This window comes from Melanotaenia boesemani, chromosome 6 (genome assembly GCF_017639745.1).
Source record: "Melanotaenia boesemani isolate fMelBoe1 chromosome 6, fMelBoe1.pri, whole genome shotgun sequence".
NCBI classification, from domain to species: domain Eukaryota; kingdom Metazoa; phylum Chordata; class Actinopteri; order Atheriniformes; family Melanotaeniidae; genus Melanotaenia; species Melanotaenia boesemani.
The window spans coordinates 19,105,279-19,130,199 of NC_055687.1; the positions used below are offsets into that span (position 1 = coordinate 19,105,279).

The 24,921-nt window shown below is 40.0% G+C and overlaps 1 protein-coding gene across 1 annotated transcript; it reads right to left on the bottom strand.

Moving 5' to 3' along the window:
* Window positions 1–687: 687 nt before the first annotated feature.
* fam171a1 (family with sequence similarity 171 member A1) lies at window positions 688–24,211 on the bottom strand. Its single transcript, XM_041988290.1, has 9 exons — window positions 23,783–24,211; window positions 16,069–16,296; window positions 15,354–15,446; window positions 10,538–10,696; window positions 9,530–9,706; window positions 6,046–6,162; window positions 5,804–5,918; window positions 5,101–5,218; window positions 688–4,538 (listed from the first exon to the last, which is right to left on the bottom strand). The coding sequence occupies exons 1-9, from the start codon at window positions 23,892–23,894 to the stop codon at window positions 2,973–2,975; spliced, it is 2,685 nt and encodes an 894-aa protein (XP_041844224.1). The 5' UTR covers window positions 23,895–24,211; the 3' UTR covers window positions 688–2,972.
* Between the last annotated feature and the right edge of the window lie 710 nt (window positions 24,212–24,921).

Genomic DNA, 24,921 nt, shown 5'->3' on the forward strand with positions numbered 1-24,921 from the left:
AAATGTTCACAAGCATGAATTATTAAAATGAAAATATATCCTAAATATCCCTGAACTTAAAATACAAGGAATTGAATGGTGATTCGTTTATCTTTTAGTCTATCTTTTGGTCTACAGTCCTTGTACTCATCTGAAAGCAGGGGCCTGTTTCTTTGTTCATCCATTTACAGAGGACCAGATCTTCTATGCCCACAACAGCACCAAACTTGTTTTTCTTTGTGAGTTTGAGATAATTTGATTTAAAAACTTAAGTTTTCTTGAAGGAAACTGACATAAAAAGTGGGACTAATTATTAGATTTTTTTTTTTTTCACTAAGATGTAGCAGCTATTTTATCAATACTAAAGACCATTTGCCAGAACATAAGAAAAATAAACATGGTAAAACGATGAGACATGGCTGAAATGAGATGCGACATAAACACAAGTTTTACAGTAGGGTGTCGAATTTACATCTTAAGTTTAGCTTTTTGCTTCAAACATGAATGGAAGTTGTAAAAATCCTAATTAATGTCCGTTTGGAGCAAACTAACGAGGCACAGATCTATCAGTTTGATACTGCCAGTATCCGACAGAATTGCGGTAAGTATTAGTCTGTAGGTGTGAAGGTGAAATTACCGACATCAAAAACTAAGGTGATGCTCAGATCTTCTCATGCAGGTTTGCACACAGACACACACACACAAATATTTCCAGTTTGTCTGTTTATTCTGAATAATAAGCTTCAAATATAATGCAAGCAACCAATTTACACACTCAGGATGCTGTATTGCTACTCCAACCAAAAACTGGAGGTTGTTGTGGGATACTAGGAGAAAAATAAAAATGCCATTCACAACACCAGTTCGCACATTATTCTGGTCAGGAAGAGGCGAGTAAAGAGCTATACACACACTCTATAATATGATTGCTATGACTACATGAATTTTGATTGGATGTATATTGATCATTTCTCCACCTGACAATCAAATTTCGCATCACAGACTGACACTACCCCCAGTACAAACATTAACCCCCCTTAAAAACATAAAAAATAAGAAAATGCACTGAAATAACCTGCAGTGTAGCTTCACATATAATCACACTTAGCTTAATCTTTCCAGTGTTACACTGGAAACTTCTGCAAATACTTAACTGCTTACTCTGAGAGAAATTGGTGCCTTGCTGATTACTGTAGAGGATTTTACAATTGCAGCAGCAGCAGCTGGTAGACATTTTCTGAGAAGTCTGCAGTGTAGCTTGTAATATGCTAGTGTTGAGGAAGGTTTACTGCATGCTTCTTTCACAAGCAAGAGAGAAAGAGAGGATTGAGGTAGAGGAGAAAAGCTGAAGGCAAAAGAAGGTTAGAAATAAATAAGGTCACATAGTCAACAAATTTCTTGCAGAAAAAGGTTATTTGAAGGCACTTGGATCGTGGGGGGTGGTGAAAATAAAGGTGAAATACAGCTAACAGTGTGTTTTCAGCTTTGTTTTAACTTTAACAATGAGACAGGTAAGGAAAAAAAGCCCTTAACATATTAAAAGAAATAAAAATCGGCCATTTTCAGGTAAAATACTTCATGTTGGCAATAAAAATAGAAGGGATTGAAATTTACAAAAAAAAAAAAAAAAGGCATTTCAGGCAGCTGTATAAAAATTATGCATAGCCTTAAGAGCAAAAATATGCAAGTCAGTGGTTCAGCAATTACAAAACCCTTCATATTATCAGACCTCATGATTATTTAGGGTGGAACTATACCTCTGTAGTGGTAACACATTAGTATCCAAACAGCAAAGTGGTGTGTAGCATTATCTGATTATGCTGAAAAACAGGTAGTGGTTAAATTTCATCAACCCCAAAACGTCATCCCATGTGGAGTTCATGGAAACACCCACAGAGCCCTCTGACGGGCTAGATTGAACTCTAGCAACAAAACCATTCTAAATGCAGGATTTACAAGTTTACGTCAAGGCTGATACTGCTTTAGTGGTCAAAGTAGATCATGGAACACACTACGAGATTCTTAATAGGCTGTCAGGAATAGAATCACACGCCCTGTTTTGCACATTTGTTCCACAAATAGTCACTATAGTTCAATTTGGATATTAATCTAAATTCAATTGCTTGTAGTATATTGAAATCAGGCCAATATGGCTCAAAAAAAAAAGTTTCCTGTGGTCAAGATTTTGTGATAACTACCCATTAACCTTTTCTACCACAGTTCGTTTATGCTTACAAGGCTATTCATAGATATGAAAAAAGGCATATATTTGTTGTGCATAAGGTATATTAATTTCTTGCTCCAAAGTTTATTTATCTCCCTCAGGTAATGAGTACTGTCCTGACTCCTCCCTGATGAGTGCTGTGTTCATATAGTGTCATGAGGATGACAAACGGTTGTCATCCATAAATGTTGCTTAAAGTTCATGAGGGATCCAAATGGTTCACTTCTGGAGAGGAACAGATCCCAGTGCTGACATAGTTTCTCAGTGCTGTATTCCAAAGAAAGAGCGTCAGTTTAAACAGATACATCCTTCATGGTATTTATGTTCTGAGCAGCAGAGGAGAGAAGGTAAATTAATAGAATTTCTTGCCTAATCTTTCGTCTTCTTCATACTGGCTGAAAAAAGATCCTCTGCTTAGGTGATTTTAGTTTAAAATATGGGTAGTAAAATCCTCAGTCCTCACTCTGTGCAATTCAGGTCTTCTGCACTATCAAGTAAGACAAGCAGAGTATCGTCAAAATAATCATATTTTGTATAAAACTCCCTTTCTTACATTTAATATAGCATTTTAAACTTAGCCTGCTTATATCCCACCTGACTAACTTATTAAGTGCAGAATTATTTTTGACAGAATGAGGACTGGGCTGTTTTACTTATATCACTTTACAAGAGTCAGTATGGACAAAAGGAACAGCACTTAAAAACACTCAGTGTTGGATTTTAAGTATTATATTGAAACAGACTTGAAAAATTGAACCTTTCTTAATGGTTATTTGAGGTTGAAAGCCAGCAGGGGTCGCTCTTCCCTCCTCTGCCAGGGGCTTTTCTTCTCCTCCTCTCCATCTTCACGTGCTGCATCATCATCTGGGGAGACTGACAGCAATGCATGATCAGTCCTGTAAGTCACTCCCTCTGGTGTTGGCAATGGGGGAGGAGAATCAGGGGACACTGGAGAAAGTGAGGGCAGTTCCTCTTGTATTTGTATTCCCTCAGATGTCTCCCCCTCCACATCCCCCTGCTTTTTATTCTCTCTGTTACCCTCTGCTTCCTCTGACAGGGTCGGTCTCGTTTTGCCATCTTGGGGGCTCCACTTTTCCTCTTCGCTGCCTCCCCCATCCAGATCGTCAACATACACCAGCTGAGTGTAGGCCATGGCTGGTGTTGGACTCTTTGTTCTGTCTTTCTCTATCTCCCTTTCCTCCCGCTCTGCATCCCTCCCCCTCCGTCCAACTCTTGGCTCATTCAAGTCCACACCCGAGTCTAGACTGGCATCATTGCTGTTGCCGTGTCTCCCATTGCTACCATTATCTTGCTGACTTCCTGAACTTTGTATGTTGCCATGGCATCCTGCACGCTGGAGGTCGATGTATGAGTGTCGGATATGAGCATTAGAACGTCCATCCAATGACACAAACCAAGCTCGTGGGTGAGGCAGAGGTTTCCCTCCTCTCAGCTCCATTAAAGTCTTTTCAGCCAGCAAGGTATCCTCTTTGTTGATTTCCATAAGAGCTGTTTCTCCAAGTGCTGATGGCATAGACAGAGACTCTGACAAGCCAAGACCTTCTCCATCAACCTGTTTGATGGACCCTGGGCTGCAGTCTATTGGGGTTTGCCCTAGAGGCTGCTGAGAATGTGAGGCATTGAGCTCAGCCTGGATTGTCTCTAAGTCACTCTGCTGGTCAGCCTGCAGCAGGAGGGCCTGACCAGACAGAGGGTGCTCCCCAGGAAGGCGCATGTAGTGTGCTGGGATTACTAGTGTGGGACGCACTCTTGAGTAGCCTTCCCCTGCACTCAGCAGATCTACGGAGCCACAACAAAGCAGCTGACCGGGCCGAGAAAGCGACGGAGGGTTGGGACGCTCCAGGTGGTCCACAGAGCGGGACAGAAGGTAGTCAGGAGCCCTGCACTCACCTCCTTCCACCCTGCTAGGGGAGTGGGAAGAAGAGGAAGGAGACATACAATCAATAATCCCAACACTGCTCAGCTGTGTAGCCGACACCTGACCATGGTTGGATGATGACCGCGCATCTGAAATCTGGTTGCTGGATGAGCAGACAGAGGTGTATGATTGACGGTAGCCCCTTTCTGTCCCACATGAAAGGGCCGCTTTCAACTGGAAAGTCTCTGCAGACTGCCGATAGTCTCTGCTGCGAGGCGTCAGGTTCCCAACAGGCGAACTGTGGTGGCTGTTGTTGCCGAGAGAGAAACGGCTGTGTTTGCTGTTATGGATGAGGCTGGGTTGACGCTGATTGTCTTGGTGCTCATATGAGGATGGCTTTAACATTGGAGTGGTCATGTCAGGCTCAGTCGCTGTGGAAACTAGTTCCAGCTGCACCTAACAGGAACAAAACTTAAGAGTCAGAAACTTATTGTCAAATATTGTCACATATCGAAAGCACAAACAACTGAATATGAAATTGTTTAAGAAATGTAGGACCCTACTGCTGGTCGGAACCTGGTGTTTGAAATAACTTCAATGCAACTTGAGCATCAGAAACCCTTTGCTCATAGACTGCACAATAACTCTGCAAATAACCCCTGTCACCATTATTCTGCTCTTGCTTGCCTTTGCTCCTTTACTCTAACCTGAGGCACAGTAACAATGTCTCAGTGTGTGCTTTCAAACAGCATGCCAGTGTTTCACAATTAGATACTAAGAATCGACAGCTATGACGGCATCCTAAGATGTGATTAACTCTGCTGCTGGAAAAGAGGCATAAAAACCTTGAGCAAGTTGTGTCAAAATGGCTAAAGATTCAGGTGAAGTATGTGAGCAGTAACTACTGCATTTTCAACAACCTGTGATCGACTTTGATGAAGGACAAAAAGAAAAAAAACCCAAGTTCCCCTTTAAAAACATGCAGTATGGTAAAGAAGTGTCTTAAAGCGAGACAGACCTCATTGTTAATGAGGTTCAGGTGGGACATGGAGGTGGCTTGATCCCTTTTACTGCTGTCCAGACCAGAAGACAGAGTGAGCTTGCGGTGAGACCCTCGTGGCTTCAAACAACGACGTCTGGGAAACACAGATATACATCAGAAATTATAAGTAAATTATTACTATTGAGTCTACTTTAAGTAGTATTTTAACCCCAAACTAAATGTTTGGTTTGGATAATATGTGTTTCAATAATCAACATTCAGCATCAACACTTAGTTCTTCTATGCTGTAACCCAGATTGCTCATGTTATGTGACTCTGGTCAGCTTTTAGGTCCATGGGAAATTGATTTATTTGGTAATGCTACTAGGCAGACAACAGAATAAGAAGTGGGGCTACACTGACTGCAGTTAAGATGGAGATTATAATATATATATATATATATATATATATATATATATATATATATATATATATATATATATATATATATATTCTTTAGCGTTTTTCAAAAGCATCAATAGTATTGCTATAATGTGATTGTGGCAACTACTATGGGGAGTAGTCGAAGATATTGTGAAGATATATGCTATTTAGAAATAACAGTTGTGCAGTACCAATAATGTCACAATAACTCCTTTACCTCCTCATTTTGGAAGCTAAACTGGTAACTGCTGATGGATGGATGGGAGATATTGCTGTGGAAAGACAGTTTCAGTACCTGCAGTAGTACAACAAGAGGCACAGCAGGCAGAGCAGGATGAGGGCCATGCCTCCCAGTATGGCCAACAGAAACACAGTATGGTATGTGCTGATGTCTATGGCCACCACTGGACCTGTAGGAAAGAGATGAGGAAAAGAAAATGAAACTTTATTGATAGATAAGCCTTGTAAAGTGGCAGTAACATTTTTACATTTTCTACTTTAATTTTAAGAATCTTTTCTGTTAATATATGTTCTCACCTGAGTGTAGAGGTGACATTGCAGCCACCCAATACCCCAGCTGGGGAGCAATGTAGGTCAAAATGAGCTGGTTACCCTCCTTCTGTACGTGACCCCAACTGCTTTTTATCCAGGCACCTGCATACACACACAGACAGACACACAATCACAAAGCTTGAAATCAAATTTCCGCACAATTACTGTGATCTGTGTCTGGAATAACTTCAGAGCGAATTAGCAGCAAAATGACAACTGCATGACCTGTAGTGACTCTTTTTAATTAGATATGGTCAGTAAAAATGGGAAAAAGCAGCTTAGAGACAGCCATTTAGAAACTTTAAAAGCAGCCTTGTGCATTGTTGCCTTGGTTACCAAACATTTTATAATTTATCTCTCTCTTATCACATGACCTTTACCCACATTCTGACAACTACACAAGACTGAATTATATGCTTTTGTTTTTGTCACTCAAAGCCCTGAAGATGCACTGATTCATAGCTAGAAAACACAAATTGTTTGATTTTGGGAGTAAAGAGTGTTTTGGTAATGCTTAATCCATCCACAGGGAGGCAGCATGCAAATACCAGTGAGATCCTATAAAAAGGACAACAGCAGCTCTAGCACTGCCAACACAAAAAAAGACTCCACAAAGCCAAAAGCACTGATTGATTGGCTCAAAGCAAATCTGATCCAAAAGGAGCCATTCAGCTGTGCCTTTACACTCCTGATCCTGAGAGCTACTTTGCTACTAAGTTTATCCGAACCTGTACAACATGAATTCAGGAATCCCCCTGACATTGATAATGTAGGAAACAGAAAGCAAAGGAAGAGATATTCAGAGAGAAAAGACAAAAAAAAAAAAAGTGAGAGGGAAACATATCACAAGCAGAGGAAACGTGGGGGGTTGGGTACAGGAGGAACGGGAAGAGAAATAACAGAAAAAGAGGCACAGAAAAATTACAGAGGTTATGTGACTCAGCACATCTCTCACACACTGGGGCCTGTGCTCAGCCCTGCCCCGATCCACTCTTATCTTGTCTGAATTGTTTCCACAGGGGACTCCGCTCACTGTGTGACTGACCTCTTTAAAAGTGACATTTAATGACTCTGTTCCCACGCTTCTGTACAATACAGCGCTGAAAAATTGGCAACTACTAAGGCAACGCAAACACCGAGACTGTCAACAAAGCCAATATATATTACTTCTCCCTCTCCCTCATTCATGTAAAGTCAACACAGCCAGCTATAGATAGCAGTCGGTCCATCAGAGGGAGATGCACTTATTTGCATCATCAAACTCCCCTTAGGATGAAGGTGTGTCTGTTTGTGAAGCACACATGCAGCAGGTGAACTCGATCTGTTTGCATATGACATCACTTTGCTCCATGCTACAACAACAGGTCTGGTTGTCAGTTATACAAGAGAAACAGGTTTCTGTGTGTCGACCATGTGCGCACTTCAGAGGCAATGTTTTCTTTGTGAAACAGCTTTTATCAGTCTGAAGTATTCCTTCAAAACAAGCAGCTGGATTTCAGAGTTCTTTCTTTATGGTGGCTTATTATCCACTGTTTAACACATACATAACCACACATAGATATTTCAAACCCTTAACTATTCAAAGAAGAAACTCAATCAAGAGTCAAACCTTTCTGTCATGTTACTTATTTGGTGTGTTGCTAGGTAACAAGATGCAGCCTAAAGAGGGTCCAGGCTTCTGTTGTGAAAATACTTGCTGCTATGGGCTGTGCAGAGTGAGTGTTTCATCAAAGGCCTTTTTATAAGCTCTGGATGTTTATACTTTGAGCACTTAAAACTGAACTTCGAGATCCTTAAAAATCCTCTGAGGAGTCCCCTTTCTCGTATTTCTGTTTATAACATGTATCTGCAGGCAACATTTATGATAATAATCCTGTGGATTATTTTTATTTAGCTATAAATATGCCTGAAAGCTTTAAACATTGACTGGCCCACTAAAATATTCCTATTAAGAGACAAATAGGAGGAATACTTAGAATCAGAAACGGTTTGTCTCATTACAGAAACATAATACATATATCTTGATGTCTAGTACCATTATGAAAATTATATAGTTTGAGTCAATATACAGGGAAAATTCTAAATTCACTGAACCACTACTTATTTTTTGCCTCAGTCTGCTATTTTTGAATAGAAATAAAAAGAAGAAGAAAAACACAACAACGAAAAAGCTAGAAAGCATTAAGTTCTAGTATTATTCTTAAATTGCTTAAGGGGATCAGTCGGCACTGACTTGACAAAGATGTATTCACTGACTCTGGAGTTCCCCTTGGGTTTTTAGACACTTTTACCCATCTTTCAGTTTATTGTTCAGTTTTCTAGCCTGCACCTCCACTGTTTTGTTAGCTCAAATCACTGCCCTTTTCACCAACAGGCAGCTATTTGAATCAAATAATCAGTTATTTGGTGTTTCAGCTTTTACGAAAACACCAAGTAACTGACTAATTGTACTTTCCTGGTGAAAATGGTGAAACGTTGGCAGTTTAAAGTACAGATTCGCTTTTTTGGGGGGGGAGTTGGTGTAAAAAAATCAACAATAACAATTAACTACCCAAAATGAACAAAAGTGCTTCCAATTTGACCAATATGTAATGCAAACACTAGTAGAGAGTAATATGTCATTGTGTGCATTTAGATCTTGTATCTGCTGTCTCTAAGTTGCCATAAAATCAATTAGAATTTTCTATTTAACAATTTCAGCTGTAAATATGACAACGCAAAACATTTTATTTCAGCAAAGGAATTTTAATAAAGACTCCATTCTCATATTGGCAGTATACAAATATCATGTGGAGACACGAAAGCTCTGGAAATGTGAATCGTGTCCTTGCAGAGAGATGTTTTTTAGAACAGACTAGATTGATTCAACTGATAATCCACCCACTTTATTTAGGAGGAGCCTGTTCAAGAGGAACTGGGATTGTCACACAGTGGAGTGTTTAATAACACAGATTTAAAAATGCTGAAATAAATCAGTGTCTCCAGAAACACAAAAAGGGGTTGAAACACCTTTGCTTTATGGGCCAAAAACCACAGAGCTCTTTGTTATTGTTTAGCTCAGTCTAAGATTTAACTGAGTCCAAGAAGATTATGCAATAAGGGTCCAAACTTGTGATGTGTTGCAGTACTTTGATTTGCAGATTAATATGGTGCCACATGTTAGTCATTGTATGACCTTATGAATACAGTTATTCATTATTCTGATATCCAGCCACAAATTGTGACCTGAGTCAACAGTACAACTATGGACATGGTTTGTGTTAGTGCTGTTATTGTAATTAAGCTGTAAAATCAGATTTAATTTACTGATCAGTAAATACATTTAAAATTTCGAAAGGGTTATTGGTTATATCTGTTAACACAAAGTAGAGCAAATCTTAAATGGCTCCATGAGGCAGTTTGTTTTACAGACAGCTGTTTGGCACACAGGATACGAAATAAGCACCACAAAAACAGTGTTTGTACATACCAAAATGAGGGTCAAATCTCCAAGCAGGGATGTGGTCATTTTCCCTAAGGCCACAGTCAACTGGCAAGGGAATGGAGACTGTGATTGGCCCATTCACCTGCAGCTCCACTCCGTCGCTGGCCAATAGATGAACAGAGATGGCTGCCACAGCAGTCAACTCAATCTTCTTCTCCGTGCCTGTGAAAATGCAAGCAAGAGAGTGTAAGGAAGAAAAATGCAGCAAAAAGGAAAGGAGCAAGGTGCAGATTAGAGGGGAGTGGAGACGGGAACAGACAGCGGGGGGGTGGGGGGGGCATAACAGCTTAGATAAAGGAGAGTTGTCAGGGGAGAGACAGACAGGAAAGAAAACAAGGGAAAGACAGGAAAGAAGGAAACTAGGAGGGGGGGGGGGGGGGGGTGAAAAACACCGGATGCTAAGGTTGAAAAGTGTCACAAAGCACAAATGTTGCTTGGAGGGAGGGGGTACTGAAGTGGTATGCACACTGGAACAGAAATGGGAACATGCAAAACAAATAACATACTGCATTGGCAATATACAGATGTCACCTGAGGTAGATCAGCCCCACATCAGTGTGTGCTTACACACATCATGTTGGCATCACAGAATCAGTTGAGTGACAACAGCAATGTTGGTCAGAGTGTCAAGTTCTGGCCCTTTGTTACTATTTCCCTTGCCAGCTCAGAAGCATTTTATCATAGATACACTTCCTCAGGACTTTTACACACAACACCAAATGCACAATGAAGGTACATGTAAAAAGCCCTGTGTGACAAACATGAAGACTGGATAAGATTGTCTGAAAGTGTGTTAGGATTGGTCTTAGGTTAGAACAGACAGCATACTAGGGTTACTGTGTTTCAGGAGGTCAGAAAAAGAGGCCTCTCAGGGTTAGTGACTTTCTGATGCACCACTGCTACTCTCTCCCCACCCCCTATCAGCAGCTTTCTCCCCAGTAATCTGTGCCATGTTTATGTGATCCTGTACTGGATCTCATGTTTGAGCCTCACCTGTGCTGTTGTTGCCAAGAACCTGCAGGTGGGGAAAGTGCTGGATGTGAGATGGGGAGCTTGTAACGGTGAACAGAGCAGTCAGGTTGGCGTAGGATGTGTTGGTAGGAAGACTAAAAGCTCTGCGCTGGAAATGAACACTGGGCTGGCGTCTGAAACCTTTGAGAGAGAAGACAGATGTTTGAAAACACAGACAAGGATTTCTGTCATGTTATTAATTCTCAATCGAGAGGAGCCAGATGAGGTGACTTGGGCAACTAATCAGGATGCCTCCTGGACACCTCCCTCGTCATGTGTTTTGGGCACGTCCCACAAGGAGGAGATCCCATGGCAGACTCAGGACATGCTGGAGGGACTACATCTTGGCTGGCCTGGGAACACCTCAGAATCCCCCAGACAAGCTGCTAATGTGGCTGATGAGAGGGAATTCTGGACTTCCCTGCTTAGGCAGCTGTCTCTGCAACCCTACCCCAGTAAGCAGTAGAAAATGGATGGATGGATGGATGGATGGACGGATGGATGGATGGATGTTATTAATCAATATAAATATTTTAAAGCACATTGCCCTTATTTCACTGGCTTGCTTTTGTTCCTCCAAATTACTACTGTAATCAATATATTTTGACATTGGGACACAGACCATGAAGCACAATACTCCTGGTTCATCCCTGTCAAGTTTTCCTGGTTACATCTTCTATCTAATGAGGCGGAAAATGTCACAAAAGTACACAATAGTAATCGAAATATTGAACAAGGTGTTTTGTTTTTGTTTTTTTTTACTCAAGAGATTTCATTACAATGCAGAATTTTGGTGAGCAAGACGCACAAGAATAAAAGCCTTGTTTCTTTTTTATATGCTAGATGATATAAAATAAAAGGGTACTGAATGCCGCAACTGATCAATTCCTCCTTGGAAGTGCATGGTACCAATACTGTGTTACAAAAATAGATTCAGACAGCCAGGGTTTTATAGTTAGGAACCAACAACATAAACTTAAGGGCTGGGATTTGTCAGTGCTGATGATATGGAACAAGATTTATCTGACATTAGCACCATTATTTCCTTCTGGATAATGCAGTCAAGCTAAAGAGTCAAGAGTGAGGACAGAGGCTGGGCTAGGCCTTGGCGATCAATCTAGAAAATTGATTAATTAAATTTTCAGTTTTTCTTCTTTTGAATGCACCACAAATGCACTCCTTGGGCTTCCACAGTTAGCGGGCTCAGCCCTCCCTCCGAAACCAGAACGGTGTTTGTCTGAAAGCACTACCAGATATACATTGAAGTGAACTGTCACTCATGCCTGGAATTTAGCTGTGCATATAACCCCAGTGAGAAATGCTGCTCTCTTCAAGATGCAGAAGACAAATTCAGCCCACAAACACTCGTTAAGAGACGACCATCATCAGGGGATTTATTTCCAATGATAAGGATGATAAGGATTCAAAAGGAAATAGATCACGGATGAAGCTGTGTTGCATATCTCTGTGCAATATATGAAGCTGTTTATACGGTGGAAAAGCTATCAAGTTTTTTACTTTTTGCTGTCCTTCATTTATATAAATAAATAACTTTTTGCATGCAAAAGCTCTAAGTTTAATAATATTTTTTAATAAGTTTAAAATGTTTTTAGGAAAGAAAATGGGAAAAAAAAAATCTAAAATCGGATTTGATATGACAAAATCTGAGATTTTATTTTCAGGCCATATTGCACAGGTCTAGGAAGGGCTGACTAAAATATTCAAATATTAACACATATTACACTATGCACAGGTGTATTACATTTTAAATCACAATTTTCTTAGTAAAAATAACAAATTATATAAAACAGTAATTCAACACAATGTGAACTCAAAATCCCCAAATCATGAAAGATTATAAGTCTACTTTTAGCATGTTTAACAAGACAATTTTATAAACCCCATCTCTTCCTAATGTTTTTTTTATAAATTGAACCATCAATTAGGCTTAATGGAGGTAACTCCATTAAGCTAATACAGATCAATACAGTAAAGATCATGTCCCACTCAACCTTTCCTCTTAACTATTCTGAGGCCCCTTTTTTATTTATTTAGCATAATTGTTTGTTTGTTTTTCATTTCTCATCACTGCTGCCTCTCATCCAGTATCCCTGCCATCAATCCATTAAAGATAAAATACAACGTAAAGAAAAAAATGCATGTAGCTAGACTTAGCAAGGTGATGTCATTGTGGGTCCGACTATGCAGAATACACATTCCTGAGCAATGAGACAGACCCAGCTCAATACAAGAGTTCAGTTTTTGTGTTATTCTGGTGTTCAATATGATTTTAAGACGTGAAGTAGTGCTCAACTCTAAAGTTTCTGTCTAAAACTTGCTCTAGAAATCAAAGTGTGAATGTTATTTCATTTCCATGGCTCTGTTTTTATGAAAGGAAATTACCCTTTAGCTGTTCTTTGTGTGCTCCCTTCCTCAACTCTCCTTGTCTTTTTCCCTCCACTTTTTCCTCACTTCATCTGTTCCTCCTTCTGTTGGATACTGCTCTACCCATCCCCCTTTCTCCCATTACCCCCTATTCTCTGGAACTGCTCCACCCACAACTCTGCTCCTCAGCATACTGTATTCTCCCTCTCCCACCCCCCTTTTTATTATCTGTATTTGTGCCTAATGCCCAGGTTTATCACTCCCCTGGGTGCTCAAGTTCACAAAACATTGTGACCAACGGAGTGTGTCAGAGAGAGGGTCAGACTATGCTCCCATCCACTCCGGCACGTGCTTTGGGCAGTGTTACTCCAAAGGTTTACATGTTAATGGAGCCTGCTGTATATATCCACGAAGGTTTTTTTCCTCTTTTTGTCTGACTACACAGCTGACACATTAAATTACTCCCTCGCTGGTCACAAATACACAAAAGAGGCAGACAAAGAGATTGAACTGATTTGCTGGAGAAGGACGGCCTTGTCTAACATAATTACACCTGAACAAAGAAGCTGAACAACAAAGACACAATCCTTATTTAGTTTTGCAATGTGTGGAAACAAGACAGTGGTGTTTTCATATCTGTCTTTTGTTTATTATTTCATTATAAGCCATTTAATGCATTCAAAAGGTTTATTAATAGTGTTATTTTTTTTCTAAACAGGCATGTTCATTTACTATTTTTAATTCTGGTTATTGGAAAATGGATTAATTTAAACTCAAGGCATAAATGCAGATAAAACATATAATTTTCATCACTAAATGCTTCAGTTAATCTACTTATTCTCACAGATAAAGACTTAATGGAGAACGTTCATTCAGCATCATAATCTCTTTTCATTTTACCAAAGCAACACAGATCAACCTCGTAACTTCTACATATAAACCAAATCGAATGGGAGGTGAGATTTTCTTTTTTGATGCTAGGGTTGAAGGGCAAGTCTAACCACATGGAGGGTGGGTGGAGGGTTAAAATCAAGTTGTCTTGGGACTGTCCCCACGGCGCCGAATTGCAGTGAAAAGTATTTTAGCAATCCACCCTTTCATCCCTACGAAACCAGGGACTAGCCTCCATGAAACCAATCATGCCTGAAACCAGGTACCAAGGTGGATAGGTTTGAGACCTCGACCGTCTGTGATGCTGTGAGGGCAGTGCCACCACAAAACTGGAGGATATGACATGAATGTGACGAACACACACCAAACACAACAGTTATGGCGGTGGTGACCAACTGTGTTGTGGTGCTGCTCCAGACAGTCCTGGCTTGTGTACAGCTTTAGCACCAAAGTACACTGCTTTTACAACACAGTATTGCACTACTGTACCAGCGGGAGCAAGCAGATATGCCATTGGCTGTGTCCGAATGTGCAGCCTACTCCCTACACAGTGCCCTATATAGGGGTCATAACTTTTTGTAGCGGTGTCTGAATGTCCAGAAAGAAAAAGGTAGTGCACTCAAAATTAGCCACAATGCATCTTGAAAAGCAGTGAGCGTCGATGGTCACTAGAAGGGTTAATATAGACCACAATGCATTGCGGGCAGAAGCTCAACATGGTGCAACGAGGCAAATTTTTTTTTTATTGAATAGATATGCAACAAAGAATAAAATACAACATAAGGAATAAAAATAAAAATATTTACACACAAATTTGGATTGGATTTGGAATGACATCTTGACGTGCATTGTGGTTGCCGTGGTGACGGCTGGTAGTCACATGGTTTGTGGCGAGGAAAAAATAGGCAGCTTCGTGTCCGAATCACCAAAAGAGTGAACGAGGGGTTAGGGAGTAGGGTGGACATTCGAACACTATTATCTGTGCACGTGCTACATCTTGTTCTAGCTTTGGAGTGTTGCTCTTTAATCATCATAGCGCCCCCACAGCCTTGTAGTATGTACTACAGTGGTTTCATGGGGATGATGAAGCCTGTCCCCTAGTTTTCGCCACCATTTTCACACCTGAACCAGCTTCGGCGCTGTGTGTAGTATTTTTACCAGCTGCTTGTGTGAAGCACTTTTCAAAATATGTGTAGAAAAGTTATGTTGTTGATGATTTCCCTTCGCAGTTTTCACATTAGTGCAATTTTAAAACTTTCTTTGTGAACATTTCAACAACTTTGAACATGTTGACTTATCTTATCACAAAATCTCACCATATAGTATTTCAGTAAAATAAAATGAAATGAATACTTATTAATTCCAAAGGGATAATTCCCAGAATATTAAAATAATCTGTATTCCAGTATATCAAGTGTAGTTTTTTAATGTTGAAAGACAATCTTTCTAACGATAAATTAATCATTTTTAATGAAAACTGTTCATAAGTCAGGAACAAAAACACAAACATAAACGTGTTTACCTTGCAGGCCTGAAACAATCTCGACAACATCTTCATACACCATCAGGGTGGCAGCTCTTTCTGGAAGCAGATCCAGACTGATGGAGGAAAATACTAGGAGAGCAACAACACAAAACACTAAGTTAATTCAAAGAATAAATTAACTCTAAGATTAGTAAAATCATACAGCAAACACCTGGGCGACTTACTGATTGTTATCAGACATAAAGAGCTATTACAATATGTTTCTACATTTTTAACGGGCCAGCTTACATCCTGTCAGAAGTCTGACCCAGCAAACTACACTTCTTTCCTCTTCCTTCCTTCACTTCACTACTGTATTGTTCAGAGCTGGTAAGCGTGATAATCCAATTGGCCGCCGTTCCGTTGGCTCACAATAACCCCCCCAAATCCATCCCCCTGCTGCAACACACACACACAATCTACTACAGCCTCTTGGGAGGTATTTTGTATATGAGTCTGTGTGAGTGTTAGTGAAAGGGGAGCTTGAGCTGCCCCCTTGCTGGGTTTTGACATCTAGTGTAATAAATTAGTAATGGAGCACTCCACTCACCATTAGCACACACACCTGGCATAAACTTCCACCATTTTTATTTCATACACACAATACTCACATCAGTTACCTGCATGCACACACTTCAGGGAAACTGTATCCTTTTAAATGTAACAAATTCCCATTTACCATTTTACATTTGTTTTGTGTGCACACACCTACCAGGTAATCTAGTGGGAGTCCAGGGAACAGAGTTTGGAACATATCCCCGTTTGGTTGCAGTGACAATCAGTGGTGTCCCAAGGCGGTAGGGGAAGTGCAGGTAGGTGCTGCCATCAGCTGATGAGGTTTCCGTGGTTACAGAAGTGTGGTTGGCAAAGAGCTGTAAGGTGGCTCCAAACAGGGGCTGATGAGTGCTGGCGTCACTTAGGTGGACCTTCAGAGTAACCTCTGTGAACACAAACAAGTAAGTATGCCGCTTCTGTGAGGGTTTTGAAAACAAAAACACAGCATATAAAACTGCACTGAAAGGTTTTGATATACAGGCATGAAACGCACTGGTGTTATAATTGCTGCCATCTAAAATACCATCATTTCATTAACTGGGTTTAGTTTTGAGTGCCAGATACTTGGCATCCAATCAACATCCTAGCAAAATAGACTGCTGTCTGACCAATTTCTGGACTCCTGCCCATGGCACTTCCCCTCCAACACAATGGACCACTTCCCTCTCTCAAAGAAGAATTGGAGCTGATGGGGAAAAAACAACTGTACATATAAACTTCTTCTCTGAGACAAGGAAGAAAATAATGTCACGACAAATAATTGATTTAAAAAGGTACCTACTACACATACCTTGATTTTGTAATTATAGATCTGATATTTCCTTTTACATCAGATAATACAATAAGTCAAATAGTGTGATAATTCAGGGCTCCAGACTAACTTTTTTACGAGGAGCACAGTGGCCCTTAACTAAAATTTTTAGGAGCACAAGCAGAAAATTTAGGGACGCACACTGAAATCGCCAAGAATAGCAAATGTTCACATTTCCTCTCATTTTCACTGTATTAGTGATAAATACTTGAACAATAAATTCAGATATTACAATGTTTACATATTTTTGGTGCAGCAGTTGACATAACATAAAAAAACATCTTACTGGCCACACTAATACAAAACAAGTAGACACAGAACTTGTCAAATCAAATCAGATTTGCTGATTTGATCGAAGCGGAAGGGCGACTTTGTCACCATCATCCCCCATAGGGCATGGTATGACTTGTACATGTAGTTCCTGGCAATAAACAGCTTTAAGGACTGATACTCCTCTCCAGCAACTGTCCCAAACTCCTCAGTAAGAAAAGTAGCTATTGGCTGTTCTAAAAGTTGCTAATTAGCATAATCAGCCTAGTACATATAGTTGTAATGGATGCTACCATAAAGAGTAGTTAAGAGTGGGTATGACAAAAAAAACTGATTAAAAAAAAGACAACCTAAAAATGTTTAGAACAGCAAAAATAAACAAATAAAATAAAATAATAATTATGTCAATATTTTCTTTCTTTTTTAGTTTAATTTTTTTTTTAAGTGTATTTAGTTTTTTTTAATTAGGAGTCTGGAACATGTCACACCACTTTTAACTTTTTAAATATTTTTGTCCACACTCTTCATTAATAGATATTACTCTGACGGTAAGCCAGCGCAGGATCATCCAGCAGCAGCTTTATACGTTTCATTTTCAGCCTGGTCCTGTAACGGAGGTGAACGTTGTCTGCTCTGAATGCTGTGTGAGGACCAAGCCTCGTATGAGTGCTTTTGGACGAGGGAGGGGTCTGCACAGCACCCGTTACTCACTGGAAAGAGTAAACTACGTTCATTCATGTCAGTCTCCAAAAGACTCCAATGGCACCAGAAAAAGTCGCTTGTCGCTTCTTTTAAAAGTCGCTAGAAGGGTCTGAAAACTCGCTAAATATATCGTTAAAGTCGCTAAATTGGCAACCCTGAAATAATAAATTCCCCCAAATCCCGCCTCTTTTCACACATAAACCAATCAGAGTAGTCGGTCGTCCCTGCTCACACGCACATTGGCTGTCGTCTTCTTCGTTGGTGTTCGTCTCCTTTTCTCATATTGAAGTTAGTTTGAGTCGGCAAACCAGCAAGTAAATCTCTCATTGCTGTGAACTACTGGGCGGAAGAGGGGAGCAGAAGTTTGTTAGCGACAAAATACATTCAGTTATAACTACTACAAGAAAAAGACCGGCAAATGTATTGGTCGTCATTGTGCGAGTAGATGAAAAATTCACTCGCACTGTCTCACATTTTAGTTGCAAAATGTGACCATTTGGTCGCAGTCTGGACCCCTGATTTAATTACCCAGCAAAGTGCACCTCTGCAGTTAAAAATATGAAAACTTCAATTATTGTTTAATGCGTAATTAAATGGACAAAAAATATTTTTCTTCCACTCTTGATAATCAACATAGGTATAAATGTAAGCATAACTTTGTCACTTCAGAAAGTGGTGTGACACTGAAGCTTATACTTTTGGGGCAGTTTCATAACAGTTAAAGACCGTTTAAAACTGGATCATCAGAAAAGATAGGCATTTTTTTACAACTTGAAAAAATGTTATCAATAAAATTATTTAGTGGTTATTTAAGGGACAATATTATATGGCTATTATTAAATATAACTGCTGAAGCGTTTATATTTTTGTAAGATTAATATAGTTTGAAATACAGTATGTAGGAATATCAACCTCCAATCTCAAACCGAGTTTAGCCACATCGCATGCTGGAACCAGACAAGTTAATTTCATCTCCATATTCCAGAGGTATGATAAAAACCAACTTGGCAAAAAAGACATTATACTTTCACAACCACACGAAGCCACACTGTCCCTCTGTCTTTACACGTATAACAACCTGGTCTATGTTTGACCACTGGCTGCTGGTTGACCCACGGTGACCCTTCAATTACAGCTGAAAGGATTTCCCACCTCTCACACTCATAACCTTAAGATGCTCACCTCCCCCATTCTTACTGAAACCGCAGTTTGTCATAATTCTTCCTTAAAACCCCACCCTCTGTGACACACATGCTAAAACACATAACTATCCCTGACAAAACACACTCCCCTCCCCCACACACAGGGATCCTTCAGTCAGTGAGAAACCTTTGTTGATCTGAAGAGAGTTCACCCACAGTGCAGACTCCACCTATAAAAGCTGGTCTGTGCCTGATTAATGGGTGGAAGAAGGTAAACGGTGCTTAATGCAAAGCCAGATTTGGCAGAGCAGAGTGTCAATCTCATAACCGAACACCACCAGTGTGAAGATCTGTTCTGAACCTTCACTTCATTCCTCTCCCTTATTGCATTACTGCCACAGCAAAAGATTGGAAAACAAGACTGGATTTCCCCTTGACAGAAACTATTCCCGGCCTTACAAGATTCCGTGTGTGTTGGAGGGATCGTGACCTCACTTCCTGTCCCCCTCCCACTGATATGCAGCTAGGGGTACCAGCTGTGCTCACTTAAAAAGAAAAATCCCATGGGAGACTCAAGACTGACACACGCATACACAAATGCAATAGTCCCCTCCCAGTCCTCATCCAATAAATCAGCAATGAGGTCACATCATTGTTAAACAAGCTGAGAGTCTCCTCAGAATAAGTATCAATTATTTTGCAGTTAAATAACGATCTCAATATCTACCCGTTACTTAGTGACTTCCTATCTGATGACCATATGGAGAATAAAGGCATCAGAGTTTGGGCTAACCAACATGGGAATCTCAGACCAATTATCCATTATGCCAGCCGCTGAAGCAGCAGGGTGTTTGTGTTTGGATGCACAGAGAAAGAGATACACCCGAGAGGAGAACAGGAGGAGGAGAGAATGAGCTTGTCTAGTTTTTTTCCCCCTCTACACCTCAAATTACATTTCAGATAGGCTATTCATTTCAGCACCATTTAACTGAGGTGTGATGAACTGGAATTGGATGGTGTGGTTGGCCTCTGCTGGGTGTGTGAAATGTTTTGGTGATCTTCCAAACAGAGGAAAGGAGGCTGAACGCTAGATGATGCACAACAATTGTTTTTGGATAAATACGGCGATTTAACCAAAAAATGAAAATATCACAACTGTCTTCCCTGTAGAGGAAAAAAAAATGTTTCAGCTCTAAAGGAGACTGTGACAACAAAGTGAGCACTTCTACCATTTTAAGCAGAGTCATGTGGTTAATTATGAGAAGACCCAGGAATCATGTGAGAGGAGCGGAAGAACAGTCTGAACAATAAACACAAACACACAAAACACTGGAGACTGTTATAATGTAGCATAAAAATAGCTAGCAAAGGTTATTTTTTATGGTTTTCACTTTAGCATTATGTATATCATTATTGTAAACAAATCCCACAGCATGATATTATTTTGGGATACAAAAAAATGTATTTGAGTTTAAAGTTATTCAACCACAGCAAAAGGACATTAACTGATTTTTTCAGACATTTGTCTAAATAACAAATTGTCTGTGGTAAGCCAGGAAAATGCTAAAAAATGTTTATCTGCTTTAAATAATAAAAATGACTCATATGCAGCTGACTTTAGAGTGCAAGCCATCCTTTTGGGAAATTAGATGTCAAAAGTTGGCTTCATCATACCAAACACCAGAGAAGAAGATGGAAGGGACCATCAGTGTCCTCCTCTCATGAGTGAGACCATTATGCATGTCAGAAGTGCATTGGCTCTGTTCACAGGGATTGCCATTTCTACACTTTATATTCAATGTTTTTGAAAAACGCCATATGTGTCACACTGTATTTTGAGTATGAGTGTTAAATTTGCCACATCTTAATAACACAACATGTAGGTCTAAGGCTACTTCACAGGAGCTGAAAAACTTTCAAGCTAATGTCATTCTTAATTCGTTAATAGATCTGAGTGAGCCTCTTTCTTCAATTAAAAAAATTTCCAGATAAGTAGTCCAGTTGTTCTCGGTCAAAATTCACAAGCATAAGTTAAACTGTTCGTCCAGTAAGGTTCAGCTTGTACTGGTTTCTTGTTTCATGGATAAAGTGCAGCTCTCTGTCCTCATCCCGACACTGCCTAGGCTCTCTCATCAAGTATCCAACACTAGGTGGAAGTTCCCTTATGTCCAAAAAACCCCCTTAATTTAGAAAATGTACCATTAACCTGATCTAAGCAGCAGTAAAAAGTGGAGTCTTGCTTCTATTAGACAAATACATTTACTTGTTCTCCAGTCAACTCCATTTCTTCAAAGCAAATCTGCAACACATTGTTTTGTACACAATATTAAACCTAGGGTAATTATATTTTATCAGGTTGCCACTGTTGATAAGTTTTAGAAAATGAGAAGTTTCACTTTTCTTTTATTATCCAGTGGCAAAAAAGTTATAGCACAAAGTTCATCTCTGAGTTAATGTGCTTTTTTTTTAGTATTTACATGTAAACGTTTCAATGACGTGAGGTACTCTAGCAAGAGAGGGAAAAAAATTGAATGCAAACAAGGGACACACAGAACACTTCCTCAACATGTCACAGCATGAAATACACAGGTGTAAGGCAAAACACACAATCACAGTTAAAATAAAGCTGCTCTTTCACAAGTAAAGAATCTGCTATCAATAGGTGTTCAGCCTGCTATTTTACACTCATCTGGATTAAAAGTGAGATCAGACAGTGAATGTCAATTGCATTAACTCAGCAGGGGAGTTAGTGATTATGTTAAGACTACACGACTGAGGAGGTAATGGACTCTCTTCAGTTTGCTTAATATTCCCGTCAAAACACTGTAAGGTTCTGCTCTTTGACCAAAGGTCACTGAGCTCGTTTCTAAATATAGTGCTTTCTCCTGACCTGATGTATCCTCCTCCAAATGTGACCTGATTTTAGCACTCACACCAACATCTTATGATTAAAATCAAACTTGGGTAGCTGGTGACAACATGATTTGACTGGTCTGCTTCCTGGCAGCCCCTGTCCAGTTTCAGCAAATGTTTGCATTTAAAGATGCAATACCATGCCTATTATGGGCAGCAGTAATGTGAGCGTGATCTATATCTGCGGCTACATCGTCTGTCTGGCTCCACTCATCCATGCTGTTTGCTGGATAGACCAGGAGAAATCCTCAGTATTGACTTTAACACACAACCCTGAGATAAATGAAAGTCAATCTGCGGCAAAGTGAACACCGAAGACAGAAAAAAAAAAGAAGTTGGGCCAGGATAGATGTCAAAGTGCAACAGTGGAAATCATTATTATTATTATTTTATTTTATTATTTTTTTCTGCTTTAACACAGCATGTTGCACTCTGTTTTCTCCCAACCTTTGGTTGATTTACAGCGATGGGTACTATATGTTTACATGCATACTCCTACTCTTAACTCTGCCGTAGAGAGAGGCACAAATGTAGGCCAGCCAAATCTGTAAGCAAAAACAGACGACTGCAATGTGGCTGCACTTGTGATGATAAATAAATGTGATGGGTAAAACAGATGTAGTTCCATGTAAGCAACTACTTTGACAGAACAGCTTTGAAGTTAGTGGCTGAATGAGATGCTAACAGACGACTGTGATTCATATCTGTTTTTGAGCTATGCATGCGTCTGCTGTTGTGGTGAGAGGATGCCCTCTGACAAATTTGTTTACTGTTTTTAAAAAAAAGAAAGAAGAGAAAACAGACTGAAGGGACAGTAATATACGCACTTTGCACATCCCTTTCATACCCTTTCAGTTGCTGACACTGCAATCTGCAGAAGACACTTAACACTGTCCTTGAACATAATATCTTAACTTTTTATACTTAGTTACAGCACCATTTAGTCAATTATCTGGTCAGTAATGTTTAACAATACCGAACTCCTTCGAAGACAAAATATATTTGAACTTTATGGTTTATTTGCTAAATTAATATATCTCATGCTGTCACAATATTTTTATGTCCATGCATACTGCAGATTCAATTTATATTGCCAGTCTAGTTATTGTGTAATAGTTTTTAAAGTTACTTATCTATACTATGTATAGATTGCTGTATTGTTGCTGTGACATAACATTCAACTCCTCTTATTAATCTACATTACCTACACACAATTGGGTCTGTCATTATTTTTAAACTGAAGGTGAATGCGCCAGTTGTGCAGACATGCTTACAATTCTCAAATAAATACAATTGCACAATACAATTTAACTGAGCCATGTCCATATAGGATAAAAAAAATGAAGAAAAACACAATTAAGCAAAAACAGACATACACACACACGCACATACATACATACATACATACATACATACATACATACATATAACAAATTTAGCATGTACATCAAAACAATAATCTCCATATGAATTAATGGTATAACATCCTTAACGATGTTCAGTATAGAGAAATGGAGCTTGACTTATTGCTGTTGACACAGGCTGGTTTTAATAACATACTTAAACAAGGACCCTTAGTTCCAAGGGATAAATATATGATGCAAAACGCGTCGTAATAACTTTTTTAATTAAATTAAATTTAAGTAATATAGGCAAACCCAAAGATAAGGAGAAAGTGTTTATAAAACCTAATAATGCTTAAAGTCAAATCACAGCAGCTGGACTCACCGCTGAATTACTCTGTACAATGTGACATGTCTTCAGTGGTTAATGTATTTCACCACTACGGTACTGCAAAACACTTTTGGCCGAATTATAGTTTCAAACTATCGACTCTAAAATATTTAATCATTAGCACTTTAAAGACAGCGAAGTTCTTGTTTGGGTGACGCCAGCTAACTTGCTAATGTTAGCTAAGTTTGGATCACATCAGCATCCGACCTGGCTAGCGCCTCCGTTAGCCTCAAAAGCTTCCAGCTAGCTTTCTTCTCTGGACCGAAAAGTAGATCAAAAACATTAAATGCACTTTTTACCTTGTACAGTTTTGTCCTCCAGTGACGTTTTGGTGACAACTTTGGACACAAGGCATCCCAAAAGGCAGAGTACAATCGCAGAGGTCCTACTCCAGCCCACAGCGCACATCATTGCAGATGTGTGTATCAAAGCAAGCGGTTGAAGAAATAAAGTAAAAAACAAATGTTTCGCCTTTACAAAATCACTGTTGGTCCACAACAGCGTTTATTCCGCAGAGGAGGTGACACTCCATGTTCAGCAGCAGTCCAGATTTTAAGCCTGTAAAGCTGTCTTCCTTCAGCCCCGTCGTGCATCCCCAGCCTTTTTTTTCTTCTCTTTTTATCGACTGGCCAGGGTCAGGGAGGAGGACGGCCCCATTCCTACGAGCCTCACGCCCCAGAACAGCACCAACAGGCGGCTTGAACTACACGCAGCACCGCAACCGTCTGCGGATCATCAGCGTCACCTTTCGGCCAAATGGAGCAAAGTTGTTTAAATTGATTTGTGTCGTACTTGATTTCACATGCTCCAAATTTTTCGTCTGTATGTATTAGAATGATCCACATAATGCAGTTTTATATTTTTCACTGCTTCTTATAATTTTAAAATTAAGCCTAAGCCCACGTTGACTGAGCCTATTTAAATGAGCTTTGGCCCAGAGAAGATAGTAACAGTTTAGGACCATCTTTTCATATGACGCTTTTTTTCATGACAGAGCTTTAATCTGCATTTGTAGATGATACAGTAAACTTTGCTTACAGTGAATATTGGATGTGTTTCTGAATCCATGCAGTGCCATGCCCTGGTGTCTGGTTGTCGCCCTGGGACCCAGGGTATGGCCCGGGGGCAGGAGGGGTGTAGGGGTTTGAAGGGGGGCTGAGTGGGATTCAGGGGATTATAGGGGGAGGTGCTGGGGTGTGAGACAGGGATGTTTGTATCTTGTGTGTGTGTCTATGCTTTGGATGATGTTTGTGTGGGTGTGGGGGTATGTTTGTGTGTGTGCGTATGCATGTGCTAGGATGAGTGGGAGTGTGCAAGATCATAGGTGAGGTGGGGAGGGATGACATGACCCTGTTGGGGGGCCTGGGGGTGGTGCACCGTGGATCTAGGCTCTCCCGCTATTCTCCTTCTGCTCCTCTTCTTCCCCCCTGGGTGTTTG

Bases quoted from the DNA above. Each gene is read 5' to 3' on its own strand.
- fam171a1 (XM_041988290.1), bottom strand. From the start codon at position 23,894: ATGATGTGCGCTGTGGGCTGGAGTAGGACCTCTGCGATTGTACTCTGC. The intron at 15,447-16,068 runs GTAGGTGTGTGC...TTGCTCTCCTAG, and splicing joins GACTCCCACTAGATTACCTG to TATTTTCCTCCATCAGTCTG. The intron at 10,697-15,353 runs GTAAACACGTTT...TCTCTCTCAAAG, and splicing joins GATTGTTTCAGGCCTGCAAG to GTTTCAGACGCCAGCCCAGT.